At 34.1% G+C, this 25028-nt stretch overlaps 1 protein-coding gene across 4 annotated transcripts in view; it reads left to right on the forward strand.

The window, feature by feature from the left end:
• Positions 1-22083, forward strand: part of mino (glycerol-3-phosphate acyltransferase mino) — a 40349-nt gene extending 18266 nt beyond the window's left edge. For all 4 annotated transcript variants that reach the window (XM_089250426.1, XM_089250428.1, XM_089250427.1 and 1 more), the window contains 13 exons: positions 1721-1820; positions 1955-2084; positions 4046-4128; positions 5199-5300; positions 7457-7634; positions 9279-9349; positions 12466-12766; positions 15650-15792; positions 15987-16067; positions 17260-17391; positions 19266-19389; positions 20925-20993; positions 21705-22083. In XM_089250426.1, coding sequence (XP_089106552.1) covers positions 1721-1820; positions 1955-2084; positions 4046-4128; positions 5199-5300; positions 7457-7634; positions 9279-9349; positions 12466-12766; positions 15650-15792; positions 15987-16067; positions 17260-17391; positions 19266-19389; positions 20925-20993; positions 21705-21877 — 1687 coding nt within the window. In that variant the 3' untranslated portion in view covers positions 21878-22083. The remainder of the gene's footprint in view (positions 1-1720; positions 1821-1954; positions 2085-4045; positions 4129-5198; positions 5301-7456; positions 7635-9278; positions 9350-12465; positions 12767-15649; positions 15793-15986; positions 16068-17259; positions 17392-19265; positions 19390-20924; positions 20994-21704) is intronic.
• The last annotated feature ends 2945 nt before the right edge of the window (positions 22084-25028 follow it).

A 25028-nucleotide genomic window follows, 5' to 3' on the forward strand; every position in this document is an offset into this window, starting at 1 on the left:
AGCAGCAGAGATGAAATTTTTCCAAAAGTCAGTATCTCTACATAAATAAATAGCCAGTTTTTCAGTATATATTTTAACTGAGGTATTGTGTCCCGTCTAGTACCATAATTTAAACATAAGATAATTACTATGCATTGAGATTATTATCATTTTTTTGTGTTCCAAGAGGGAAAAACTCAGGCAAATTTTGCGCATTGCTCTGATACCGAATAGTATAACATGAGTTATGGGCCATGTGTATGTGAAGAAATATCTTTCTGTGGAGATTTCCCAGAAGTTTTGTAACGTTGGGAATAAATGGCATGTTAACTGTTACCATTTTGTTGAATATTAGATTTCCTGTAAGTGGGATGTTATAATATACCTGCAAACGATATAGGTCATATCTAAATAAATAAGGAGGCTGCTCCTATCTGTGATACCCTTTTTATGGGAAAAAAGTAGCAGAAGAGATCCTCTAGGGATATTGCCAGAAACTCAACATGAAGTTATTGAAAAATAACATGACAGTTTGAATCACAGAGCAGAGAATTGATACTCATCATGAGTTCAGGTGTTTAGTATAATTAAAAAAATTTACCAAGTTGTGCTACTTCACTTAGCATCACCTGATGGTCATCAAAGTTGTCCCTTCTCCAGATAGAGAATGCAGGCAACGTCCTACATAGTGAAGTGGAGTTTCATGTTTTTTGTGTGCACAGGACAGATAGACAAATCTGTGTAGCCATAGTTGCATAGATGTTTCACTAGATTAGCATCAACAGTAATGATTTTTATATTCAATCGAATCTGTTTCCTATTCTCTAAACTAGTGAAATAAGTTTTTAGCAATATTCAGGTGGGTTCCCAAGGTCAGTTTGGCTTGTTTGCAGTCCTGCTTTGTGTTCCATTGCCAATAATTTTTATATACACTGGGATCAAGTATTTACGTGATCGAATCAATCAAGGATGGCATTGGTAATAATTTACATTATTGAAGATTTTAAATAGGATTATTGATATGGTCTGAATTTCCTTTATGTTTAATTATATTGTTAATTAATTAATTATTAATTAACAATCTAATTAAACATAAAGGAAATTATAATTATAAAAAACCAAGATTAATTAATTAATTAATTAATCTTGATTTTTAAATTAGGAAGAAATCTGCAGATCATCATCATTATACTCACATTTATTACATAATTAGGTATGGTAGTACAAAATATTTTGGTGCAGAGGGGCAGATAAAAACATCAAATATGGGCCTGCTGATATGTTAATTTATCCAGAAAAGCATTACTACAAAGATTTTAAATATAACGATAGTAGTACAGGTATTCAATTATTACACTTCACTCATAATTACAGATGGCAGTAATGATGTCTTACAGAACACTAGATATAGAAGTTAGGTACCACACACTTTGTCACAGCCCACTTACCCTTGAAAGAGGGTAAAACAGTAGTAAAAATTTTCCAGTGGTGATTGACCAGAGTTGTACTCACTTTAGAAGAAGGGCCAAATGTGGCCCACAAAACAAGGCATCAATGCATATAATACGATAAGTGGCCATATATAATAATTTGTTATATACACAATAGTATGTGGCCCATGAGCAGTAGATATCTCAGCTGTCCCACCCCGTAGTTTGAAAGGGTTGTGTACCCATGATTTAAAATATATATAGAAAAATTGGTTATAATTTATTTTTTTATCCTTGATTTTCTCTTTCAGGAAACTCTTACAGTACCTTGGTGCATTCTTTGTGAAATCTAGGCCGAGAAAAAAGTCTCAGTGCTCAAATGATCTTTTATACCAAGCGATTCTTCAGTCAGTAAGTTCCATAAGTTTCCATAATCATGTTTTTACATGTATATCCTAGATTTTATTGAATTGATCAATGTAATTTCTTATATTTTCATATTTGTTATTTTACATTTTGTTTAATGGTAAACTTTTTTTTTTCAGTACTTAATTGAATGTTTGAAAGTTGGGCATAGTCTTGAAATCTCAGATATAGGATGTTGGTTGTACAATCAGAAACATTTTACATCAGGGATGTCAACGCTCAGTATCCTTATTGATGCTGTTCTAGAAGGTAAAATTTCATGTTGATGATCTTCTTGCGTGAAGGTTATTTTTTTGTCAAAAATTATTATTAAATATTTAAATTATAAGTAAAGGTTTCTCACCCCTTTTATCATGATTAATCAATTTCAGAGGACAACTGTATAAAATGAAATCATGAGAGGAATTTTGTATGGGTAAGATAGAGATAAGGAGATCGTTCAAAAGGATTAAAAAAGAAATGAGATAAAAATCTAGTAGCAAAAGGATTAAAAAAGAAATGAGATAAAAATCTAGTAGCAAAAGGATTAAAAAAGAAATGAGATAAAAATCTAGTAGCAAAAGAAATTGTTGTTAATGAATTATACCTTGATCAAGAAATGCATTGCTTTATGAATTTTTCAGCTAATGAAGATTTTTTCAAAGTTTTCCTGCCTCAGCTAACAAATACGGATTTGGCTAGCAAAGATTTTAGTTGGTATAGATGCATGAGTTCTCATTAAACAGCCACGTCCTGAGCTAAATTTTCATGCCAAAATGAATCCAACGAGCATTTGTCCCTCGAGCCAAATTAATTTATTTCTATCTCAGAATCACTTTCTAGATACACTTCTCTTTCTCAATCAGAAAGTTTTATTGAAAATTATGCTAAGAGAAAATGCATTATAAAAACAGAATTGAAGAAAAAGCCTTAGACATTAATGATTTTAGTGCATATGGTAAGCATTAATAGCAAGCATTCCACAAAAACAAACTTCATGTTAAATTCGCAACACGTACACACACATTCTGGCATGTACCAAATCGTTTGTAATTCCATAAATAAATGTGTACAAGGTGCATGTACAGTGTAAGGTTAAGTAGTAGTAGTAGTGCATGTGACTGGTAAGGTGCATGAGCATGAGAGAGAAATGAGCTGACTAATACCACATAGCTCACCACCTCACACACTATTTTCTTCACTATGACTCATGAACCCAACTGCATAGCGTGTAAAATCAAAAATTGTTAAATTTTTATCTTTATTTGAATTCTCTTTCATACAATTGTGAAGTTGTTTATCTGAGACTTTGATCAGTATCTGTATTTTTTACAGTGCTTCTTAGCGTTTATGAAAATTACTTTGAAGTTCCTAGAACAGTGGTTCCTAACTTTTTCCCTCCCGCACCCCAGAGCAATGTGTGACGTACCTTCCCACATCCCCTTGGATGTTTTTCATGTGTTAGAAAATTCATGTTTTTTTTCTGTAATTGATTACATTAATTATCCAATATTTAATTTCTATGAATTATTTTACTTATTGTTTAATGTCTTTTCAGTTATGACTAATATATAATTTTGGCTTTATTTTTTTAAAATTAATTCAAAAGCGAAACCAAAAAACACTATTTTTTAACATTTGTTGAGATTTGAAAAAAAAATATTCATTCAAAAAGATTCTTCACTTACTTATTCTAGTGGCAAATACTATAAATTAATGTTTCTTTGACACTTGACTGAACTTTTTTACGTTTTTTGGCACAGCAATATCAAATCTAAGCACAATATGCTAATAACACAAGGTGCCAAAGTAACCAAACCACAAAATAGCTTAGGGGAATAATGGCATTTTTCTCAACCAAAATTGAGAGCAAATATGATCCACTGATTGAAAAAGAAACTTTTACAATGCAAAATTTGTACACCAATTTTCTGTTAGCAGAAGTCAGAAGATGAGGCGTCAGAATATTGGTGATTCATACTTTTCTAGGAATTGAAAAATTCGATTTTTACCATTATTTTAATTTCCCTGAATAATCAGTCAACATGTTGTAATTTTTTCCCATTTTGCATCCCCAAAAATGCTCTCCTGCTGCACCCCTAGTGGTAAGCGCACCCCCGGATATTTTTTACTAATTTGTGTATAATTAAAACTCAATCATAAATTTAATGTTCATCATTTGTTCCAAATTCTGATGGTAGATGTTTTTTTTTTCATTGTAAATTTTTCAGACACCATTGATGATGTTTACATAGTGCCAGTGACATCGAGTTATGAGAAAATGGCTGATGGTAGCTTCGTTGGTGAGCAGCTGGTAAATTTTTAATCATTTTCTTTGAATAGTTGCTTTATGTTTCAACTTCAGATATTTGTAACCAGAATTTCTCTATCAAATTACTTGAGGGCTTATTGAAAACTTTCGGATTGTTATGCTGTGCTCAAGTTGTTTTTACAGCAAGCATTTCATTTCTACTACTGTGGTGGCCATCACCAGTGCTGGTGACAGCAGGCAAAGAATATATCACCTCCTTGGAAGACCATGGACTACTGGTTGTATTCTCTCTTGTCTGCCATCATCTGCTCTGAAGATGTCCAGAGGGTCAAACAATTCTTGTAAAAACAACTTGAACACGACATAACAATCCGAAAAGTTTCAATAAGTCTGTAAACTGTGGCTGTGAAAGCCTACCTTTTTTTCTTTTCTTTTTTTAAAGAATTTACTGGTTTTGAACATTTCGTGTATTTGCATAAATATGTGAAAAACGGAATAGAAAAAATAATATGCTATGGCCAAAGCCTGAAATGCAAACTGGCCGGCTAGTTGACCCAGCCAATGCCCCATATTCTGTGGAATTTCCAGCTACTTCACAGAAAACATGTACCATAATTTCCTGGGGTACGTATAATCCTTATGGGGAAAATTTTATTCATGAATATTGTAATCACGAGGAATGGAACTGGCTTTCTCATGTTTTTGTAGAAATTTTTTTTCATTTTTCTACTCGTATCTGTACACTATAAATATTCATATTAAATTATTTTTTAAAAATTAAATTTTGAAATAATTATTTCTATTCAAACTTCTGGTGAAGGGGGGTGGGAAGCTACAGGTAAGTCGCACTAGTATGTAATCTTCATTGACAATCTGAGATGATTTTTTTAACTTATAATCTGCAGATTATATGGCAGGAAAATACTGTATATATGGGGTTCACTTCTAAACTGCAAGTATTGCTGCCTGTGGAGGCTTGTTTGCATGTGGGCTGATTATTTTATTATCGACCTGTATATACCAATATTGTATATCAACATTTCTTTACATGGCATAAAATGTGGTATAACATGTCTATTTATCACACAGGTTTTTTTTCCCCCTATCAATAGGGCAAGCCAAATTCGCACAATGGTCTTCTGATGTTCTGGAAGAGTCTATGGTCTTTTCTTCACACAGCAAGGGTGGATTTTTGTCAGCCTTTCTCATTGAAGGTATTATTGATATGATGGGTTTTTTCACCTTATATTAAATAAACATAGTTTGTGGATAACATTTATAATGTGTCATCATGGAGACCATAGAATAAAAACATGTTGAGAGGAAAAACTTCTTAAATGGGAAAAGTTTCAATTCTGGGGAAAGAATCGGTTCTTTGTGAATACAGTTTATTACGCAAGAAAATGTCTAAAGTGTGGACTTCAAAAATGATCCACTGTAGTACATTGGATGGAACAGTACCTAATTGTCCGGGGAAAAGTCCAGTGGCAATGTTCTGGCATTCATTCATTGTAGTACATTGGAATCAGGGCTAGGAATTGATTAGAATTTTGAACTGGTTAATCAAATATTTCTAATGCGGATTAAGCAACTGATCAATCAAATATGTCCAAATGTCAAACTTATTTCTATTACTTTTAACCACTTTATAACACTTATTACAGTAGAGTCCTGATGATTTGAGTCTTGAAACCTGAAGGTTCTGGACATTCTAAGGTCTATGCAGGAGTTTTGTAAAAAAATTTTTCTCATGAATATGAGTAATTTCAGTGTGAATGAGGTTTTGATTTCTAGACTGGGCTTTACAGTCCCCAGATCTTATTTTGTACTATAAATATATTAAATTTATAGTGCAAAAAAAGAGTAAAATTTTGCTCCCTAGGGCCTGGCCAGCCTCCCTTGGCTGGGTCCAGGCTGTTGTGTAATGAATTAAATGGTTGAATTAGGGGCACAATAGGTGCGAGTAAGAACCCCTTCCCCTTAGAAAGCTGTTTTCTATTATATTTCAGATAATCCAAATTTTCAGTAATCCGAGGTGGTCTTGTCTATCTCTGATTATAGAGACTATACTGTAAGCACCTTGTTTTATTATTTCAAGCTACCGAGATATATTTTTTTCACTTAATCCCCTTTTTGCTCGATGTAAACAAAGAATAGATTAAGAACTTGAGGCTGCACACTCAAAATAATTCTGAACATTTTTGTCATATTATGGGATTTCTTCACTAAGATCTTTTCATTTTTTGGAAAATCAGTTATTTAGTTTGGTCACTGATTCAAAGCTACTTTCATTCTTAATACTGTTACCTTAGACGTTGCACCCAAGAGTCAATCAACTCAACTAAAATTTTTTACTGCGATTAACAATTGATCAATTAACCGACCTGATTCCTTAAAGCTGCCAAGTTTCCCAGATTTTCGGGAGGTTTCAAAATTTCTACTTTATCTACCAAATTTCAACCACAATTTAAAAAAAATCCCTATTTTTTTGGAGGAAAAACAATTATCACCAGAGAATTTACCCAAAAAAAACTTTCTTTTATTTTTAATCCCCAAAATGATGTTACAAGCATGATATAAATTATCGCCATTACATCCAATCACAAAAAAAAAAAAAATATTTTTGGGTGGAAAAGACACTTTTATTCACCAATCAGCCAGCATCAATTTCCCCTTTTGATATCGAAAATTGGTGAGATAACCTGTAGCTGCTTTGACCATATGTCCTATAAAGTCTCTGTGTCCCATTTTAGCCCCAATGGCTTGGTGGGATTTGATTTCAGAGTAGTAATGACAAGTAATTTAACCTACCGGTAGGTGATGTTTGGCTACTTCATGCTATTTTGTGATGACTTGCATGATGTCACATCTTTGCAGAAGAAAAATCCTTATATACTAAAGTTAATGAAAAATTCCTACTTTTTTTTTTTCAAAAATGCCTTGTATTTATTTTATACAGTATTAGGATCTGCGCAAAAATCTCCCTGATTCTCACTCTCCAAAGTTGGCAGCTATGCGAATAACTGGACCAGTCTTAAATTAAATGTAGCTTGGAATTTCAGTCCCGAATTTCATCGATTTTCTTAAAGTTCTCAATGATCTTCCATCTTATACGATTTATTTTTTCATTATAATACAGATGAAATCTCTGTGAATTTTATTCAGTGTATTTTTATAGCATTAATCATTTTTTTCCTTATGATGATGCATTTCGTCAGTACAGAAGCCATTTCTTCATTTTTCTTTTAGAAAAATTTTGCTGAATTATATGTTTCATATAGCATTATATGTTTCATAGAATCAACTTCTGTCTTTTATATCCGAATTGAATAATTCATAACTAAAATTCTTTCACTTTTTTTAAATCCAGGAGTTTCTTTCTTCGAACAAATTTGTAAGTATGCCTAAGGAATCTCTTGCTATTATGGAGACTCCATCTTCACATAGCTCTGATGATGGCAGCTATAGTGATTCACCATACAGAGGTGATGTATATGAGAGCAATCTCAGATGTGCCGCAAAATGCTTGACTGATCATGTAACTTATGGTAAACTGAATCTATTTTTATTTTTGAATTGTCATAAACATGATTTAATGGGGTTTTTTTGTGAGAATTCGCATCAGATTCTAGAGATAAGTGAGATGTTTAATTTCCTGGGAAATAGAATTTTTGTGTATGTAGATGATTAGAACTGAGATAAAAACATTGTATAGAATAAAGAATTCACATCAGGCTAAGATGCAAATCAGACTAAAACTTGGAAGAAATGTATTCATGAGAGGGCTTATAAGTCAGAGATTATTGATCACAGTTCATATATACATGAGAACCAGACATGCCTCCAAGTTGATGTTCCTAAAACTGCATATATACAATCAAACCTCCCATAACAGACACTGTTCTGATCCCTGGTCTTGTGTAATAGGGCTTTAATGTATTTTACTCCCTGTTAGCAAGACACTTTCGATAGCTGACAGTAACTTTTTTTTCCAAACTCTAATTCATTAATTTTTGTTCATAAATCGGGAATTTATCACATTCAACGGTGAGTATGTATAATCCTAAGCCTGTATTGGTAAATATGTTAATCTGTCAATTAATTACTTGATTGAATTAACATTACTATGGTCCAGGATGATTATTCCAAATGGTAATGTTGGTTTTCTGTGTTGATAATGTGGGATGAAAACCAACATTACAAGACTGATAATGTTGTCGTGAATGTTTTTATCTTCACAGTTATTTATTTTAATTTAATTTTCATTGCAAAATATGTGTAGAGCACCACATATCATGTACGGGTAAAAATAATTAATTGGTTCAATGAAAAGAAGGTTATACATTTTTCCATATTTATCAAACTTTCTATTTTTACTTGGGAATTATGTACAGTCAAACCTCGTTAGTGCCTCACCCGGTTAACACGTCACTCTGCTTACCGGGTCACTTTCTGGAAGTCCCAATTGTCCTCTGGCAGGAATTGGCACAGCTATGGCTTACTCTGTTTAACGAGTCACTCCGCTTACTAAGTCATATTTTTTCTCTCCCAAGAGTGACACATTAACGAAGTTTGACTGTATAGTCACTATATTTATCACAAGTAAAAGTGATAAATATAGTGAAATTAAAATTCAACTTTCTTTATTGAGACAATTGGTGATTATGCATAACCACCGCACCAGTTTTCACTTTTATACAAACAGTGTAGCATATACATTTCAACTCTAAAATTTATAAGAACCGATTGTGACCAAAGTCAAGCGCCGTATAAATGTGAAAGTCGTATGACAAGGTTCCACTGTACATCATACCTCTTATTAGCGGACACCATTTTTAGTCCCATGGGTGTTTGTTATTGAGAAGTTCTACTGTATACTGCCAAACCTCTTTAAGACAAACTCGCTTAATGCAAATAAAATGTTTTTAACATTGGACATATAACTTCAAATAACGCGTGTTTATTTTTTTTAACTTTGTCTTAAAAAGGTTCCAACTGTATCATTATATCTGTTTGTTTATTTATTATTAAAGTTTTTCTTTTCTATTTCTTCATACTCCTATTCCTCACAGTGCAAAAGGTACTTATACTTGAAAGATCACTTAAAGATACAGAAAAATTATTAATTCCAGCTTTTAATGCTTAATATTTGAATGTTTCATAATTTCTACTATATTTATCTTTTTTTTTAGATGCTTTGGTGTCCGCGGCACTGTTGAGCACACATCTTCTGTCATTCTTATTTCTTACTAAACATAGGCAGGTAAGGAGATAACATTTTGCTATAAATCATGGGTGCACAACCTTTTCAGTCCCTGGGCCGGAAACTTTTATCTCTTATTTTCAACAAGGATTTCTTCAATTTTTGAAATAATTAATTCGGATTATTTTCATGAATTATGAATTATATTATGATAATAGATTATAACTATCATAATTGATTTTAAAGACATAAATACATCCAGGGTGATTCAGAAAAACATCAAACTAGAAGGGCAAATCAGGCATATGAAAACAATCCAAAATCACACAGGAAAATAAGTATGCAAATGCTATCTGGAGCTGCAATAGGGAATTGTTGCATCACACACTTTTAAAGCAATCGCAAACTCAGCACATACACTCAGAACACACATTTTGGCATGTACTGATTGGTGAGAAATTCCACAGAGGGATGTGCACGAGGTGCATTTATGGTTAAGTAGTAGTGGCAAGCATGCAGTCCATGCGGAATTTCTAATGAATCTGTACATGTCAGAATGCATGTTCTGAGTGTATGTGTGGCCCCTAAAGTATTTATGTTGTCAGAATTGTAACTTCAATGCTTGCTGAGTTTGCTTTAAACATGTGCCACAAGAACTCTCTGTAGTGGTTCTGGATGGTATTTGCGTACTTATGCAATTTTGGATTGTTATCATATGCATGAATTGCCCTTTCAATTTGGCGATGTTTTTTTTTTACTTGTAGTAGCCTTCTATTCTCCGCCATCAGCAATTTTAGCAACTTTACTTGCCTTTGACAATTTTTCTGACTGTAACTGGCAATGTACATTTGACGGTTTTTGGTTGTAATTGACAACTTGCCTTTAACAATTTTTTTGGCTGTAATTCACAACTTTACTTGCCTATGGCAATTTATTTAATGATAATTGGTGATATACCATTTGAATCATGATTTTTCCCTCCTAGTATTTTTATGAAAGAAATTTCCCTAGATTTTTTTCCCTAGTATTTTTATGAAAGAAATAAGGTTGGTCTAGACATTTTTTTTTTATTATTATGTTTCATGCATAAGTATGTACTGTTCTATCAGAAAACCTTTTGTGGGCTGGAAGAAACCTCTTGGTGGGCTGCATTTGGCCCACGGGCCAAAGGTTATGCAACCCTGCAATGAATGTATCAAAAATTGGTGTTTTATAATATAGTGTCATGTACATAAATGGGTGCTGCCAGTGAACCAGTATTTCTTTAACCCTTTAAGCGGCACAGCAAAAATCATTACACTCCTTTCAAAATGCCATGTCTTTTTTTCAATGAAGTAGGCTTTTTTTCCAATTTTCAATAGGGGCATTTACCACTTCACTTATTCATTTTATCCACTTCTATCCAAAAATTAAGTTTGTCCCCCCCCCCCCCGTTTTATTTTGAATATGACAGGCTGTACTATACACAGTGGAACTTTGGTTTCACAAGGAATCCACATAGCAGGCAAAAATTTTGAACTAATTTTGAATCAGTTAATGAGCAATGGTTACATTATGAATTACATAATGAGCAATGGTTACATTATGAATTACATAATGAGCAATGGTTACATTATGAATTACATAATGAGCAATGGTTACATTATGAATTACATAATGAGCAATGGTTACATTATGAATTACATAATGAGCAATTCACATTACAAACAAAAATTTTGCACTTTGTTTATTTATTTTCTTGTTATCACTACTGAGCTGAAGGTTTTTGGCTTTTGTTCACACACACACTTCGGGATTGTGGATAATATTCTCCCCTCCTGTCTCCAGTCAGTGTGCCTCACTCTGAAAATGAACACACGTGCAAGCTTGGCTACTACTGAACCAGACTTCCATATTCCTCTGCGGAACTTCTAACAAATTGGTTCATTTTGGAATGTGTGCATGTAGTGAACTTTCCGTGAAGTTTGTTTCTGTGTAATGTATGTTATGTATAGTGCTGCCATAAATTTTTCTAAATATGCATTAAGTGTAATTATTGAATAGTATATTGTTGTAGGCCTGTTGCTGTCTCCGGCAATACTTTTTAATAGGGAGATCAGCTTACATTTGTGCCTCGAAGTTGGGAACTACAGAAAACCAACTTCAGCTGACCTCCACTGTGGCAACGATGGGGCACAAACCCTGTGAGCGTGACTGTTTATGATACAAAACTAGATGTAGCATTGTAACCATGTGTATGTGCATTTGAAGTTTTTTAAAATTCTGCTTGGTGAAAACTGTGGGCTGTTTGAATTATTGAGCATGATCTCGATGGGCTAACTCTTGAACAAGAGCCAACATTTGTCGAAGAGATTGTGTCCTTAAGGAAGACCATGGGATTAGAGGTGAATAAGGATGAAATTTTAAAGAACTAGTGGAAGAACATGGCCAGGAGTTGACCACAGATGAGCTGATGGATCTCCATTGCTCTCAATAGCAAGAGCTTATGGACGGGATCTCATCTGAGGAGCAGAGAAGCCAGAAGTCCCTCACTTCAAATGAGATTAGAGAGATGTATGGAATGTGGGAGTCAGTGCAAAATTTTGTAGGAAAGAACCAATCAAATAATGCTGCTACAGTGTGTGAGCAATGAATCTGTCAAATGATAGTGCAATTCCCTATTTCCTGGAAATGCTGAAAACGAGACAAAAGCAAGTGTCACACATTGGATAGGTCCTTTTTCAAAGTAACACAAAAAGAATAGGTTTATAGAGACTGAGTGAGTTCATGAATCACCCTAAATTATATTTCTAGTCTCTCTCTCGTCATTTAGAATATGTTAATTTGCAAACATCGTATTGTATGCTTATTTACGGCATTATTATATTGTATATAGTTTATTGTGTATCATTTATTATATTGTTATTGTGTTGTATTATTGATTAAATGCCATTTCTTTGTCATTTTTATGTAAATGAATTATTAGGAATGAATTATATATCCAAGTTTCCATTATTTCCTATGGAGGAGTTTGATTTGATATACAAGCATGTTTGTGGAAAGAATTAAGCTTGTTATCCAAAGTTTCACTGTATTTAGATTTGGTTGGAAATTAATTGAATTCTTTTTGATAAATCAGATTATTCAGTAATTTTCAATACTATATCAAAATCATTTTGATTTCATTCCTTGTGTAGGGTGGGACTCAGCCACAACTAGTGTACAGCTTTGATCAAATCAGAGAAGAACTGATAAGGAAGAAAAGGAATGTTGGCTTCATGGGTGAACCAGCCACTGTGGTGAAGCACGCGATAAGTTTATTGGGAAAGGATCTCATCCACACTGAAGCGATAGAGCTGGAGTGGACAACGAGTGACTTGGAAAACAACAACATGAAGTTCCTAGTTCACAAGCCCATCGTTAAATTACCTCATGTCATCGAGTTGCAGTATTATGCAAGCTTTGTTGTACCATCTTTTCTACTTGACAGCATAGTTGGTAATTTCTGTTGTCATGAGTAACATATTAACTTTTCTTGGTTTGACATTTCCATTTTCCAGTTTTTAGCTACCAATTGATATTATTTGCTTTTCATTAATTTGGAAAAATTCAGTAGCCCTATATAGTAAAATTTCAATATTATGAGGATCTTGCTATTACAAGTGATTTCCATCAACACGCTAATAATGAAGATATTCATTGTTACTCATTACAAGATAGCCATCACATATTGAAAATTTTTACCCCTTTACATAGCTGCCAAGTCGCGGATTTTCCGGGTGGCTCCTGAATTTCTGCTTTATCTCTTGGACTCCCAAAAAGTTCTTATATCTCCGAAATTTTGATCGCGGTTGTAAAAAAAAATTCCCCTCTTTTGGAGAGAAATTTATTCCCAAGTAATTTATCACACACACAGAAAAAAGGCAGTTACTTGGGTTTTTAATCCCAAAATGTCACAAGCGCAATGTAAATTGTTGCTATTCCATCAAATAACAAAGTATTTCATTTTTGCAAGGAGGGGTGAAGACAAAATTTGCCAAACAGCCACTGTCAATTCAGTCTTTCAACATGTGAAATCAGGGAGATGACTTTCAGCTCATATCTAATTTAACCATGTGTTCTATTAATTCTGTATGTCCTGTTTCAGACCCAATGGCGATTTTTTTTTGTGGACGTGATTTGATTTGTGACTAGTAACGACAGGTGATTTAACCTGCTTGTTGGCAATAATTGCCGACTTGGTGCAATGGCTTGCATGATGTCACATTTTTGAAAGGAAAAGAATCCCTATAGTGTTTAATCATTCATGACGGGTTCTCAAACTTTTTCCACCCGCCGCGCCAGTTTTCTATTCAATGCTTGAGCTCCAGCAGCTCCCCAAAGCTGTTTAACAAAGAATATTTTCAAAAAACGTTTGTCAGGGTGACTGCTCTACAGCCCTCCCTGACAAAGGTTGGAAGCGCACCATGGCACATATGAAAAATCCCTATATTGTTTTTAAAAAAATCCCTTCCATATTTATTTTCGTACATAATTTGGATCAATTGGAAAACATAATTCTCTGAAGTTGGCAACTATGCCCTTATCAATCTGCTCTAATGAAAACAGACTTTTTTTATTAGTATGTTCTAAAACCTTGGATTAGCAATGTTTTAGGCCGTGGTTACACCAGGGGTATATGCAGGATCAACTTTTGGAGACAAAAATTTTCTTCCTAAAAAATGTTACTACCCTTCAAAAAGCATTCAAATTAACAGAAGTTGGTTAACATAGGTATAGTTGGTTAATATAACGGGTATTTACTTTCAATATTTCAATTCTTTCACCGAAATATAATTTTTTTTCCTTCAAATTTTTGGTCAGCTTGAGGGGGCACAGGCCCCCTAAGCAGCAGCCCCTGCTTACATCTATGGATTACAATATAAAAGTTGATAAAAGGTCTTTTACAAAACTAAAAAAACCAACCAATAAGCCTCTATTGGTTTCATTCACTCAAATATAACTGATACGCTTATTGGTTGTTTTTTTCAAGTTTTGTAAAAGTTCTTTCATCAAACTTTTATAGTGTAATTTGGGCCTTACAAGCAAAAATTCCTACTTGATAAATAACCAATGTCACGTAATACAAGTAGTATGTACACCAAAACCTACTATAGATGAGGACGGTCTGAGAGTCTGTCTACGCTTCATTTGTTGAGCATCTTAAGATCACAATTAGGCTGAGATGGTTCTTTTTCTTCTCACTTTGAGCAGGGCCATCTCAACGAGCTCTCATCACATTTTTTGGAGTACCCTTTATTATTTTGATAAAAGAGCAAATTAAAAAAACTCATGTACAAATGCATATTAACCTTCTGACCGCACACATAGTTCGAATGATTCCTTTCTGTATGCGTGCGAAAAAAATATTTCTTTGCTCTGAATGATTCGAAAATCGTCAGAGAGCGATTGAGCAAGCTGATATTCACATCATCTATAGACAATGGCAGCAGTTTTCAAGGATTGCTCAAAACCTTTATTAATCTGGGGAAGGGGACTTACTCGTGGGCTCACTCATTGAAACATCAGAGACCAAGAGAAGCAGAATTCACAAGCCCACGGAAGAGTGTTTATGCAGAGATGTGTCCATTCCTTTGATGTGTGTTAATGCAAACAGGGGATTTTAAATTGAAGCCCCTTGCGCTCTTTTTTATCATTTCGAGTATACTCAAGCTTTCGACATAAAGTAAGTAAAAAATGCAATAATATAAAATGAATAAACATGCATTTTGTCTTTGAGAAGAATCATTGTTGGCATGTGGGAGACAGTTGTGCAATGAGCATCCAAGTAGCATGGTGGTAAGATGCTCGTCTACCACCATGAAGATTGCTGTCAAGGTCTCAGGTTCAAACCAGAGGGAGGATATAGATAAGATATTTTACCTAACAAACTTGAAGCGACCACCGAGCGATAGATAGTGCCTTAATTTCCAACCCATTGCATTAATGGCAGTAAATTGCAATATAGCAATATGGCCAAAGTTGGTGTTTGGTGTAGTAGTTGTGGAGTGAATCACTTGTGTTTTTACCATTTCTCACGGGGGAAGTTTGATTCAATATAAATGAGTAGTTTGGATTACAAGCATATTTACAGAATGAATTATACTTTAAACTAAGGCAGCGCTGTTGCCTGCCTACTATGGAGTAGATGAGAAACCATTGCAAAAATATATATATATGTATTTTAAATATGTGGGCAATTCACCTATTGTAGCTCTATCTCGTATTCGTATCAGTCATTTATATTTCTAGTCGACTAGTTGAGAAAGCTACTGTTTAAATTATTTTCCCATGTTTTAGTAATTACTTTTGGATAACAACTGATTCATTTCTTTCATTTAGTCAATGCTCTTTACGCAGTATTAGATGATGAAATATGCCATTTTCAATTGTGTGAAAGCAAGCTTCAGGTTTTGAGGCAAGAACTTGTAGAAAAAGCCACAGAACTGTGCAACTTGTTGAAATATGAATTCATGTGCTTACCAGTACGTTTTTTAAAAAAAAACATTTTTTATATGCTCGAGAAACTATTTAAAAAGCCCATTAACTATACCAGTAAATTTTAGGTTAAAAACCTTAATTCAAATATAAATATCTTTATGAAAAGTGTTAAAGCTAGGCCTATCCAGGCAGATACTTACATATTATTAAAATGTGCTTTGTTCCATGTTTATTTTAGCCCTGTGCAGACCTAGATAGTGCTTTGAATGAAGTGATAGATGAGCTTTTAGCCAAGGAATGCCTACACATATCTGCAAAGGTAAGCGTTTGTCCTGAATGGTAATGTGAATGAAAATAACGATTTTCAAGTATCCGACCATAGTTTTTTGTGCATGAACCAATGAAGCTAGGGAGTCATGGTTCTGTGCACATATGTAGGTAATCCTAGTGTACATGCTTGAATTTTTCCCTGCATGCAGACAGCAGACTGCCACAGAGTGAGGAAGTATGAGTGATCATCGTTGCATTTCTATTTTAGATGGAATGGCAGGAAAAACTTGCTACTGCATTAATCATGATGGCACTGCTGATTGCAGCACAGCCTCTTGGTGATGGTTGTGCCGTGCAGTGTATACTTGTGATAAACCATGGCACTGGAGTCAAAAGAAGATGGTCAGCATGACTTTGGTATTGCATCTCCTGAAAAACAAATCATCAGTGAAAATAGAATAAATGGATCCGACGCTATATAATGCCCACCTCGTCTGCAAGTTCTCTGATCGTGATTTGATGATTCTGTGCATCACCATTCGGTCAATAATAATCTCATTTCGCGATGTTGAAAGCCTGCCAGAACATGCTTCCCTCTCCATTGATGTGCAGCCATCTTTAAAGTGGTTGTACCAGTCCTTTATTGGTGTAATAGTGATTCCCAACTTGGGCGTTAACACCCCCCGGGGGGGGGATGGAATGTTTCGGAGGGGGGGGGCAGTAGAAGCTACGGGTATAACATAGGATCCTATGGGTTAGATTGCATTGGGGGGGGGGGGGCGATGGGAGAAAAAAATTTCTGAAGAAGGGGCCGATGGGACAAAAAAGGTTTGGAACATATGGTGTAGTATATATATTTTAATCTTCAAAGAGATTTGTTGAATCTTGGACATTGTGTGTATACTTGGGAATCCCCAAGCTCCATACAAAATTTAATGCAGTAGCGTTGTTAAAGTTTTTTCCTGCCATTTCATCAAAAACGAAAATGTGATGCCGCGCACTTATTTTTTTCTTACTCATCTGTGGTCTGCCGACAAATGGCAGCTTCTGTAGGCAGGAAAATATTTAAAAAAAACACATTATATATACGATTGCCTACATACGTGCACTAAACCATCCCTCCCTTGCTTCATTAGTTTATAAATGAAAAATTATGGTCGGATACTTCTTGAGGAAACCTGGTATATCAACTTAAAAATCAATCAAAATAAATTGAATTAATGTTTTTTTAATGTTTTTAGAGCATTACATATGCTAGCGGTCATGTACAGAAAATTATTTCGAGGAGGTCTCAATTGTCATTTGGTCCTAGTGATGATGACGACGATGATGAAGCTGGAAATTCTAATTACACAGTGACACATTCATTAAAGGTAAATTAGTCAAGGATTTGAGCATCGTACTTTAATTTAATATTTTTAATGATTTTCAGATTTAGGTATCTGGAATAGCAACAACACTGTGCATGAAACGTGAATACTTCTTCTCGACTATAATGTAATGAAAGAAATTTTTTGTGCTCATGGGCTAAAAAAAACTTACACAATTTAGTTGTTGTATATCAGTGTCTTTTTACTGTTAGTTTTATCATCAGTGATGTTATGTAATTCAATAAGTGTTCTATGTTAATTTTCAATGAAAATTTACATTTAACATGTAAAACAGGCATCTTCAACCAGTTGCTCATGAGCACTACAATACTCCCTGAATCACCAAGAGTGCTCAATGCTCATGTTTGATTTTGTGCTCGCGAGCAGTTGATCGTTTCAATTGAACACCTTGTACTAATTGCATTCAAGGACTGAAATCATAGTGATTTCATACATTTGTATGTCAAACTTGCGGTAAGGGTGCTCTTCTTTTGATGATGGGTACAGGCAGTGCTTGTGACTGGTGAAAAAGGTTGAAGATCTCTGATGTAAAATGTCCCAGCATTTCTACAAATTTTTCTAAGTGTGGCTTATATTAACCAACTAATTATTTACTGGAAATTATGTTGCATTAAAAATCCTATACAATGATATTGGCCTATATATAAGGGTGGATTAAAATGAAAACAGTAGTTATAATTTGGTTTATTTTTGTAAGAGTGTGGTGAAACTTTGTGCAGAGATAAGGAAGGCACTCCTATTGTTGAATGGACTTGCCCTAGGTAGTTGCACATAATTACGTATTGGCAGTCGGTGCGACAGTATCATCCAAAAGGCAATCAGTTGTTCTTTCATCTGCACCTGCAGAATGTTTGCAAGTAAAGAAGAACAACGTGGTGTTATTCATTTTTTAGTGGCAGAAGTTGGAGTTCTCTCACAAACTGTATCCATGAACGAAGGAAGTGTACAGTGAACATGTGCACTCATTGACTCGTATGCAGGACTGGCACAAGATCCTCCCACTGTGACTGTGCACTCACTTTCTTGTAGTGGAGTTTCTCTGCAGTGATGTAAAGGGAACCGAAACACACTGCTACCTTCTTGCTGATTTCTCTTATTGTGTTTCGTCTATTTGGGTTGATTATTTGGTCGACATCTTTCACAAAAGTGTTCGTGATGAGGTGACTATGACCAAGTTGCATATCATTCACATATTCCTGTCCCCCTTGGAAGCACTTGTGGTAGTCATGCACACGAGTCAATGATAGTGCATGCTCACTATACACTGCCTTTGTTTGCAATTCCAAGTCCATCTGTCACTAAAAAACAAATAACACCATGTTGCTTTTCTTTGCTCGCAAACATTATGCAGACACCATGGGCAGAGATATGGGGGTGGGGGGGGGCATTGCCCCCAGCGTCAGAGTGCAGTCGACTGATCAAATGTATATATGAAATATCATCATCATCATGCCCCCCCCCCCCAGCCTTCCAAGTCTATCTCTGCCTATGGCAGACGCAGGTGAAAAAACAACCGACTGCCTATTGGCCAACCATCAACACGTCATGAGATTCTGCGTGACTATCAAGGGCAAATCCATTCCGCAGTAGGGTTGCCTTCCTTACACACACATCCTGTTCTATCTCTACACAAAGTTTCATCGCACTAATACAAAAATTGTAATAACTGTTCCATTTTCATTTGAATCCACCCTTATAGCAATATTGTTATTCATTCCGGCACATTTCCCATAGTGGTAATATATTCCATCCATATCAAGACATCCTATGTAATGACACATTTCTCCTTTCCCTTGAGCATCACCATATGAGTTACACTATACTAATATTTTGCTGTGTTTTATTTTGTTAAAAAGGTTGACTTGCGCAAAGAAAGCGTGGATCACTTTGAATTCATGAGGTGCGTTCTGAGTCCGTACATTGAGTCTTATTGGCTAACATCCTGCACATTGCTGAAATTAATAGATGACACAGTTGAAGGTATGTGTTTACTTTTATAAACTCAATTACAGTGAAACCTTAATGTAACAATAATCTACAGACCAAGAAAAAATACTGTTGTAAAGGGGGGTAATATATCAGGGGCGTAGCCAGAAATTTCGTTCGGGGGGGGGGGCAAAGTGACAGAACAATGGATTTGGCCCTTTTTTCAGTCATTTTCTCACATTTCGGGGGGGGGGGACCAGACCCCCAAGTCCCCCCCCCCTCGCTACGCCCTTGTAATATATTAATCGTTATATGGAGAGGTAGCACATTATTATCAGGTGCCATCAAGCTTACGCTGTTTAGGAGTCTCTTCTGAATTGGCATTGTTAATACAATAATAAAATGCATTACTAGGTATTTATTCACAGCAAAAAAACTTTGATTAGTAGATGAATAAAATTCAGTTATTTGTCTCATCGTATAAAGTAGATTCACTGCAACTTCATTAAAACTTTTTAGGGTAAATAATGCAAAATACTGATGTTATTAACCAGCCATCTGGCCAATTAATTTCTTTGTGTGCTACCCACGGTGCCCTTTTTTTATGAAGATAATAGGGACACTTTTTTTGGGAGTTTGAAGCTATTAAAATATTTTTTTGAATTTTTTTATAGCAAGTAAGCTTACTAAATATCGCTAAAATTGCTGAAAAATAACCAATTACAGAAAATAGAGGGCATCACAAAAAAAAATGTATATGTTTGACAAATCATCATCAACCAATATCAATCCACTGCTGGGTGAACGTCTAATCTTTTTTCTAATTTTACTATAATTTTTCTAAATTTTTCCATTTTACTCTGTCTGATGCTTTTGCCATGCAGTTGACTCCAGCCACTCTTTGGATCTTGTCTATCTATCTAGTTTGGGTGACAAATGTGTGATGAATATACTTATTTAACTATAATAAATTATGATAGAGTCAGAATTATACTAATATAATTGTCATGGAAACAATCCTGTGGTTCTTGATTAAAAAAGTTCAACTAAGCCTTGTTGAAAATAAGAGGGGAAAACAATATTTTATGAAAAAAGTTGCTCTGGCCAAAATTACTGGAATGTCCTGTATCAATATATATATAAGTTTCTGGCCCGTGGAACGAAAAGGTTGTGTACCTCTAATCTATGATAATATCTTGGAGAAAAGCAAAAAGTTGAATCTTTTATGTGCCATTTCACGTCTTTGAATATTTTCTTTTAAAATTTGTGAAAATAATAAATTCATTTATTTTTCAACCTCTCAGAAGAAAGAAATAACTGCAGGGTAGTATGTGGGGCTCTGCAATAGGCATTTTGTATCTGCAACAGTCTCTATGCAATAATCTTCCATACAACAACAAATATCTTCCACATATAATTACAAAATTTTTGGCTCAACACTTGTGGTTTCATGAATTTATTCTTATATACTAGAAATTACTTCCCTCCAATAACTTTTGTATAAAATGATTTTTTTTGACGAAAAAAAACAATAATTTTGTTACATAGAGACTCACGTGACACTATTGGATTTTTTTAAATTTTTATAGAGAAAGAATTTGTGAGAAGAATCCAGAAAATGGCCGAAGATAGGTTGGGCAAAGGACTTTTATGTTATGGTGAATATATATAAAGTTCTATTCAAATTGTGTTTGATGTGTCATGGATTTTCGATGCATGAATTCGAATTTCAACACATTTTCAGCATTAAAAAATTGCCTTGAAATGACTGCTTTCTTTAAAGCTGGGTCCACACCAACTACGCAGAGTCTATCTGAACCCGAGACAAAAATTGGTTTGGTGGAGAGGCTCAGCACAGAGAGGGCCATTTTGATGGTAAACTGTGAAACATTGTGCATCTTTGAAAGATGAGCAAGGTCCACCAGATATTGATACATCATAGAAATTGTCTTGTTTGGGCAGACTAGGGTGCGGAGCTATTCATCCAGATCATTTTTTGTCTGGTTTACCATTCCAAACCAAAAGTCACATATTGCATCAAATGAAACAATGTGCCCCACGTAAAGGCTAAAATATTTTAAGCAATAATTTACACAAGGTTTAGAAAGGAAGTGGCAACACTGGTGCCTTATCCTGGTCCTCACCAAATAAATAGCGTGTCATGTGCAACCGGACTTGTTGAAACAAAGTTAATGTGTTTTTACACATTGGCAGAAGCAGCTTCAAAATTGAATTTTTCGATATATAAATGCTGCAACACTTAGTGATGTCCAATGTTTCAAAAACCACTGTAATTTTTATTCCACAACAACTGTGATACCATCAAATACTATTACTAATAATTTTTTGTTTTTTTCGTTTTCTTTCAGAGGAGAGCTTTTGCACTAAAACTTTGAGGAATGCATTGAAACTCTTTGAATCAAAACATATTATCGAACATCATAAAGAAGACGATTTAAAAATGTTATACCTCTCCGAAAGTCATAATTCTGAAGAGAAGTTGAACAATGTGATATCATGGATCGAACAGTTTAGAAAGTAATATACGCAGGTATTTTTCTAGATTCCCTTTTTTTGTTGTCCCATGTCTTCCGAAATGTGTCACAAAATAGCTTCGTTTTAATATGTTGTTTACTAGCGCTTGAAACCATTGTGATACTTTTACAGCGAGTTTTGTATCGTGTTCCAGTCATTCGAAGCATTAAATTTTTTTTCCTTTTATTAAAACACACAATTTTTTTTAATTTGAAACAGTTTGTGTTGCATTCAAATTAATACTGTAATTGCAAAGTCATTTGACGATTTATAAGTTTTGATAAATACCATTCAATTGAATTTTTTTTTTTAATTATCGGGGAAGAGGGAAATAGTTGGTGATGGAAATGAAGTGGTATTTTGAGCAATGTCTTGACTAGAGTAATTCAGATTATAGGAAAAAATATTAGCTAAGAATACTTCACTGGTGATTAACCTTAAACTCATGAAAATTCTTGCAGCTATGGATTAAACAATAAAAAACAATTCGATAGCGGCTTAGAAAACAACTTAAATAGGGACCAACAGAGGCCAGTTCAAATATGATTATTTCTCTCTCATTTACATTCAACTAATTTTCTCCCTCCATAGAGGATCAATTGGTTTCTCTTTTGTGTACAAATGCCTCCATGTGTGATATATACACATACCCCTATACATACTTCATATGAATGAGCATTAAGCAGGGTATGCCAATTTAAATCAATTTTATTTTAATCGCTTGATTTTTTTAAAATCATTCACTAAAATCACGAAATTGAAATTTCATTTTCTCTTTGTATTAACTTGAATGGACATTGAAGTAAAAATAACCTTGTGTGATATGCTTGTAATTGAAATGTGGTAAAGTTCTTGATTTAAAAAAATATAGAAGATCTGGTAATTATAGACTTGAATGTAATCCCTAGATGTGGTACAGAAAGATAGCTGTTTTACTTCTAGATTTTGTGCATGGAAAAAATTAGAAAAATATAGAGAACTAAACCTAGTTATAACTGCACTAAGTATTTACAATGCAATACAACACAATGGGGGGAAACACTAGGGTTTCTCCTGATGAAAAAACAGAAATTTAGTTTTTGTATCATGCCTTGAATCCTATGCTACAATTACTGATTTAAAATAACAGATGTTGTACCAACATAAATAATGTTGGACTTGAAATTTTGATACGAAAAGTAAGAAAGTCTAGAGTTTGTTCATTGTTTTACCAAATCTGTGAAAAAATAAAAATGTCTGAATTATTAAGCAACATCATCCAAGTTGAAAAAAAAAAAACGCATCATAATAAATTCACCCATCAATTGTGTAAGGAAAGATTCTGTCAATAGAATATTTTTCATTCAGTTGATGCTGAATTACCCTTTGGTTGTATATCGAGTAAATCAAGAACCCTGCACCATATGTAATCTGAATCGCCACAAGGCATTCATTTCAAAGGGTGAAGCCCTCATGAATAAAAGCACTCTACAAGAAAAATATTAATCCTTGAAGTTAATTCGGGCTCAATGACCTTTCATTTTGCATAAACACAGATTTTTGATGTTCGTATTTTTTGCTCGTAGTTTGCTTCTTATTGCAGGGTGGCCAAAATTTTTCCAAACCATGCCACTCTAAAAAATTTTAAATGCTGGCCATACGTCCTGTTTTTTTACAGGCCATGAGCATTCTCTCTGTTCCTGCAAAATATTGTACGGCTGTCCCCTTTTTTCGTAAAAATATTCAGTTTGTCACTCTTTTAAGCTCACAGTTTTTATTTTTTAAGTCATAAATGTGACTATTGTAATGCAAATTGGGTATGCATATATTATATGCATACACAATTACCTGATACACAATTAATACTGGAACCTGAAGAATCGGGGTGCTTGAGCCTCCTTCTCAATAAATTTTGTAATAGGACTTAGCCATCCCATCAAGAATTCATGGGTATATAATGTAATTGTATTAATTAAAAGGAATTTTGTGTGTGTCTCATACAGTTGGAAGAACCAGCAACTATGCTCAAAGATGAAAACCCGAACAGAAACACATTGAACAAAAAGTCATCACATAAATATTTTAACCATGTCTACTAAATAAACGTTTGGCAGCCTACAATTCACAAGAAAAAGTTCGTTTAAAAGTCAGAATGTCTTTGATTGAAAAATGGAATAGAATTCATTTTTTAAAAGCATTTGAGTGCCACCCCTGGTTTATTGCTTGTAGTTTGTTTATTCATAACTGCAAAATTAAATTTGAAAGATTAGTTGAAAAAATATTCATTCATAAAATGATTTGTTTTAATTAATAAGCTGCCAATTATTTTAAATTCAAAAATTTTGATCTTTAATTTTTTTTACCCTGGGTTTAAGCTTGAAATGATGCCATTTGACACACTAAAGCTTGTATGCTTTGAAACAATTTTTTTTGTGGTACAAGTAACTTTCAGAAACGAATTGAACTATTGACTTGGGCTGCATTTATGAGGTGAGACACATTATCCACCAAAATACAATTAGTCATACAACATTTCAACAACAAATTTCTTGATTCAAATAATTGTTTTCGTGCAGTCATACAACAAAACTTCTTTTAGAGGGTCTACTATGCATTCTCCAGAAAACCAGCTTTAATGACAGATGGCCATTAACCCCAGTCAGCTGTCTAATTTTCTACTTTTTCCCCTTTTTTAATAGTTTGAAGCGATTAAAATTTTTTATGAATACATTTAATCATGCTCTCAACTGTTTTTTTTTTTAAATCAATCGAAAAATTATAATTGAAATAATCACTGATCAGTTTTGAAAAATTGAAATAATTAGATTAAAAATTTGTACAATGACATATGCTGTTCTAACTACTTGACTGGGTGAAGGAGGTTATACATTATTCACGATCATCTCAAACCTGATTTTGATTAACAAAATTATAGGCCTCTATTCAATACAGGGCTCGACAAATTTACAAATATTTTTAGGTGCAAACCACATATATTTTTTCATTTCCATGATTCAGTGAATTCTTGCCATGTCACATAAAATTTGAAGATTTCTGTGTTACTTGTATTTTAGTAATTACGCACGAGAATTTCAGGCTTATACAAATCTTGGTCGACTTGATGCAAGTTCTGTATAAGTGTCAGTGAAAAATGTCATGAAATAGATCAACTTGGACAA

Source organism: Pholcus phalangioides, unplaced genomic scaffold, assembly GCF_987345545.1.
Source record: "Pholcus phalangioides strain wild (caught in Gottingen) unplaced genomic scaffold, Ppha-v1.0 ptg000024l_1, whole genome shotgun sequence".
NCBI lineage: Eukaryota > Metazoa > Arthropoda > Arachnida > Araneae > Pholcidae > Pholcus > Pholcus phalangioides.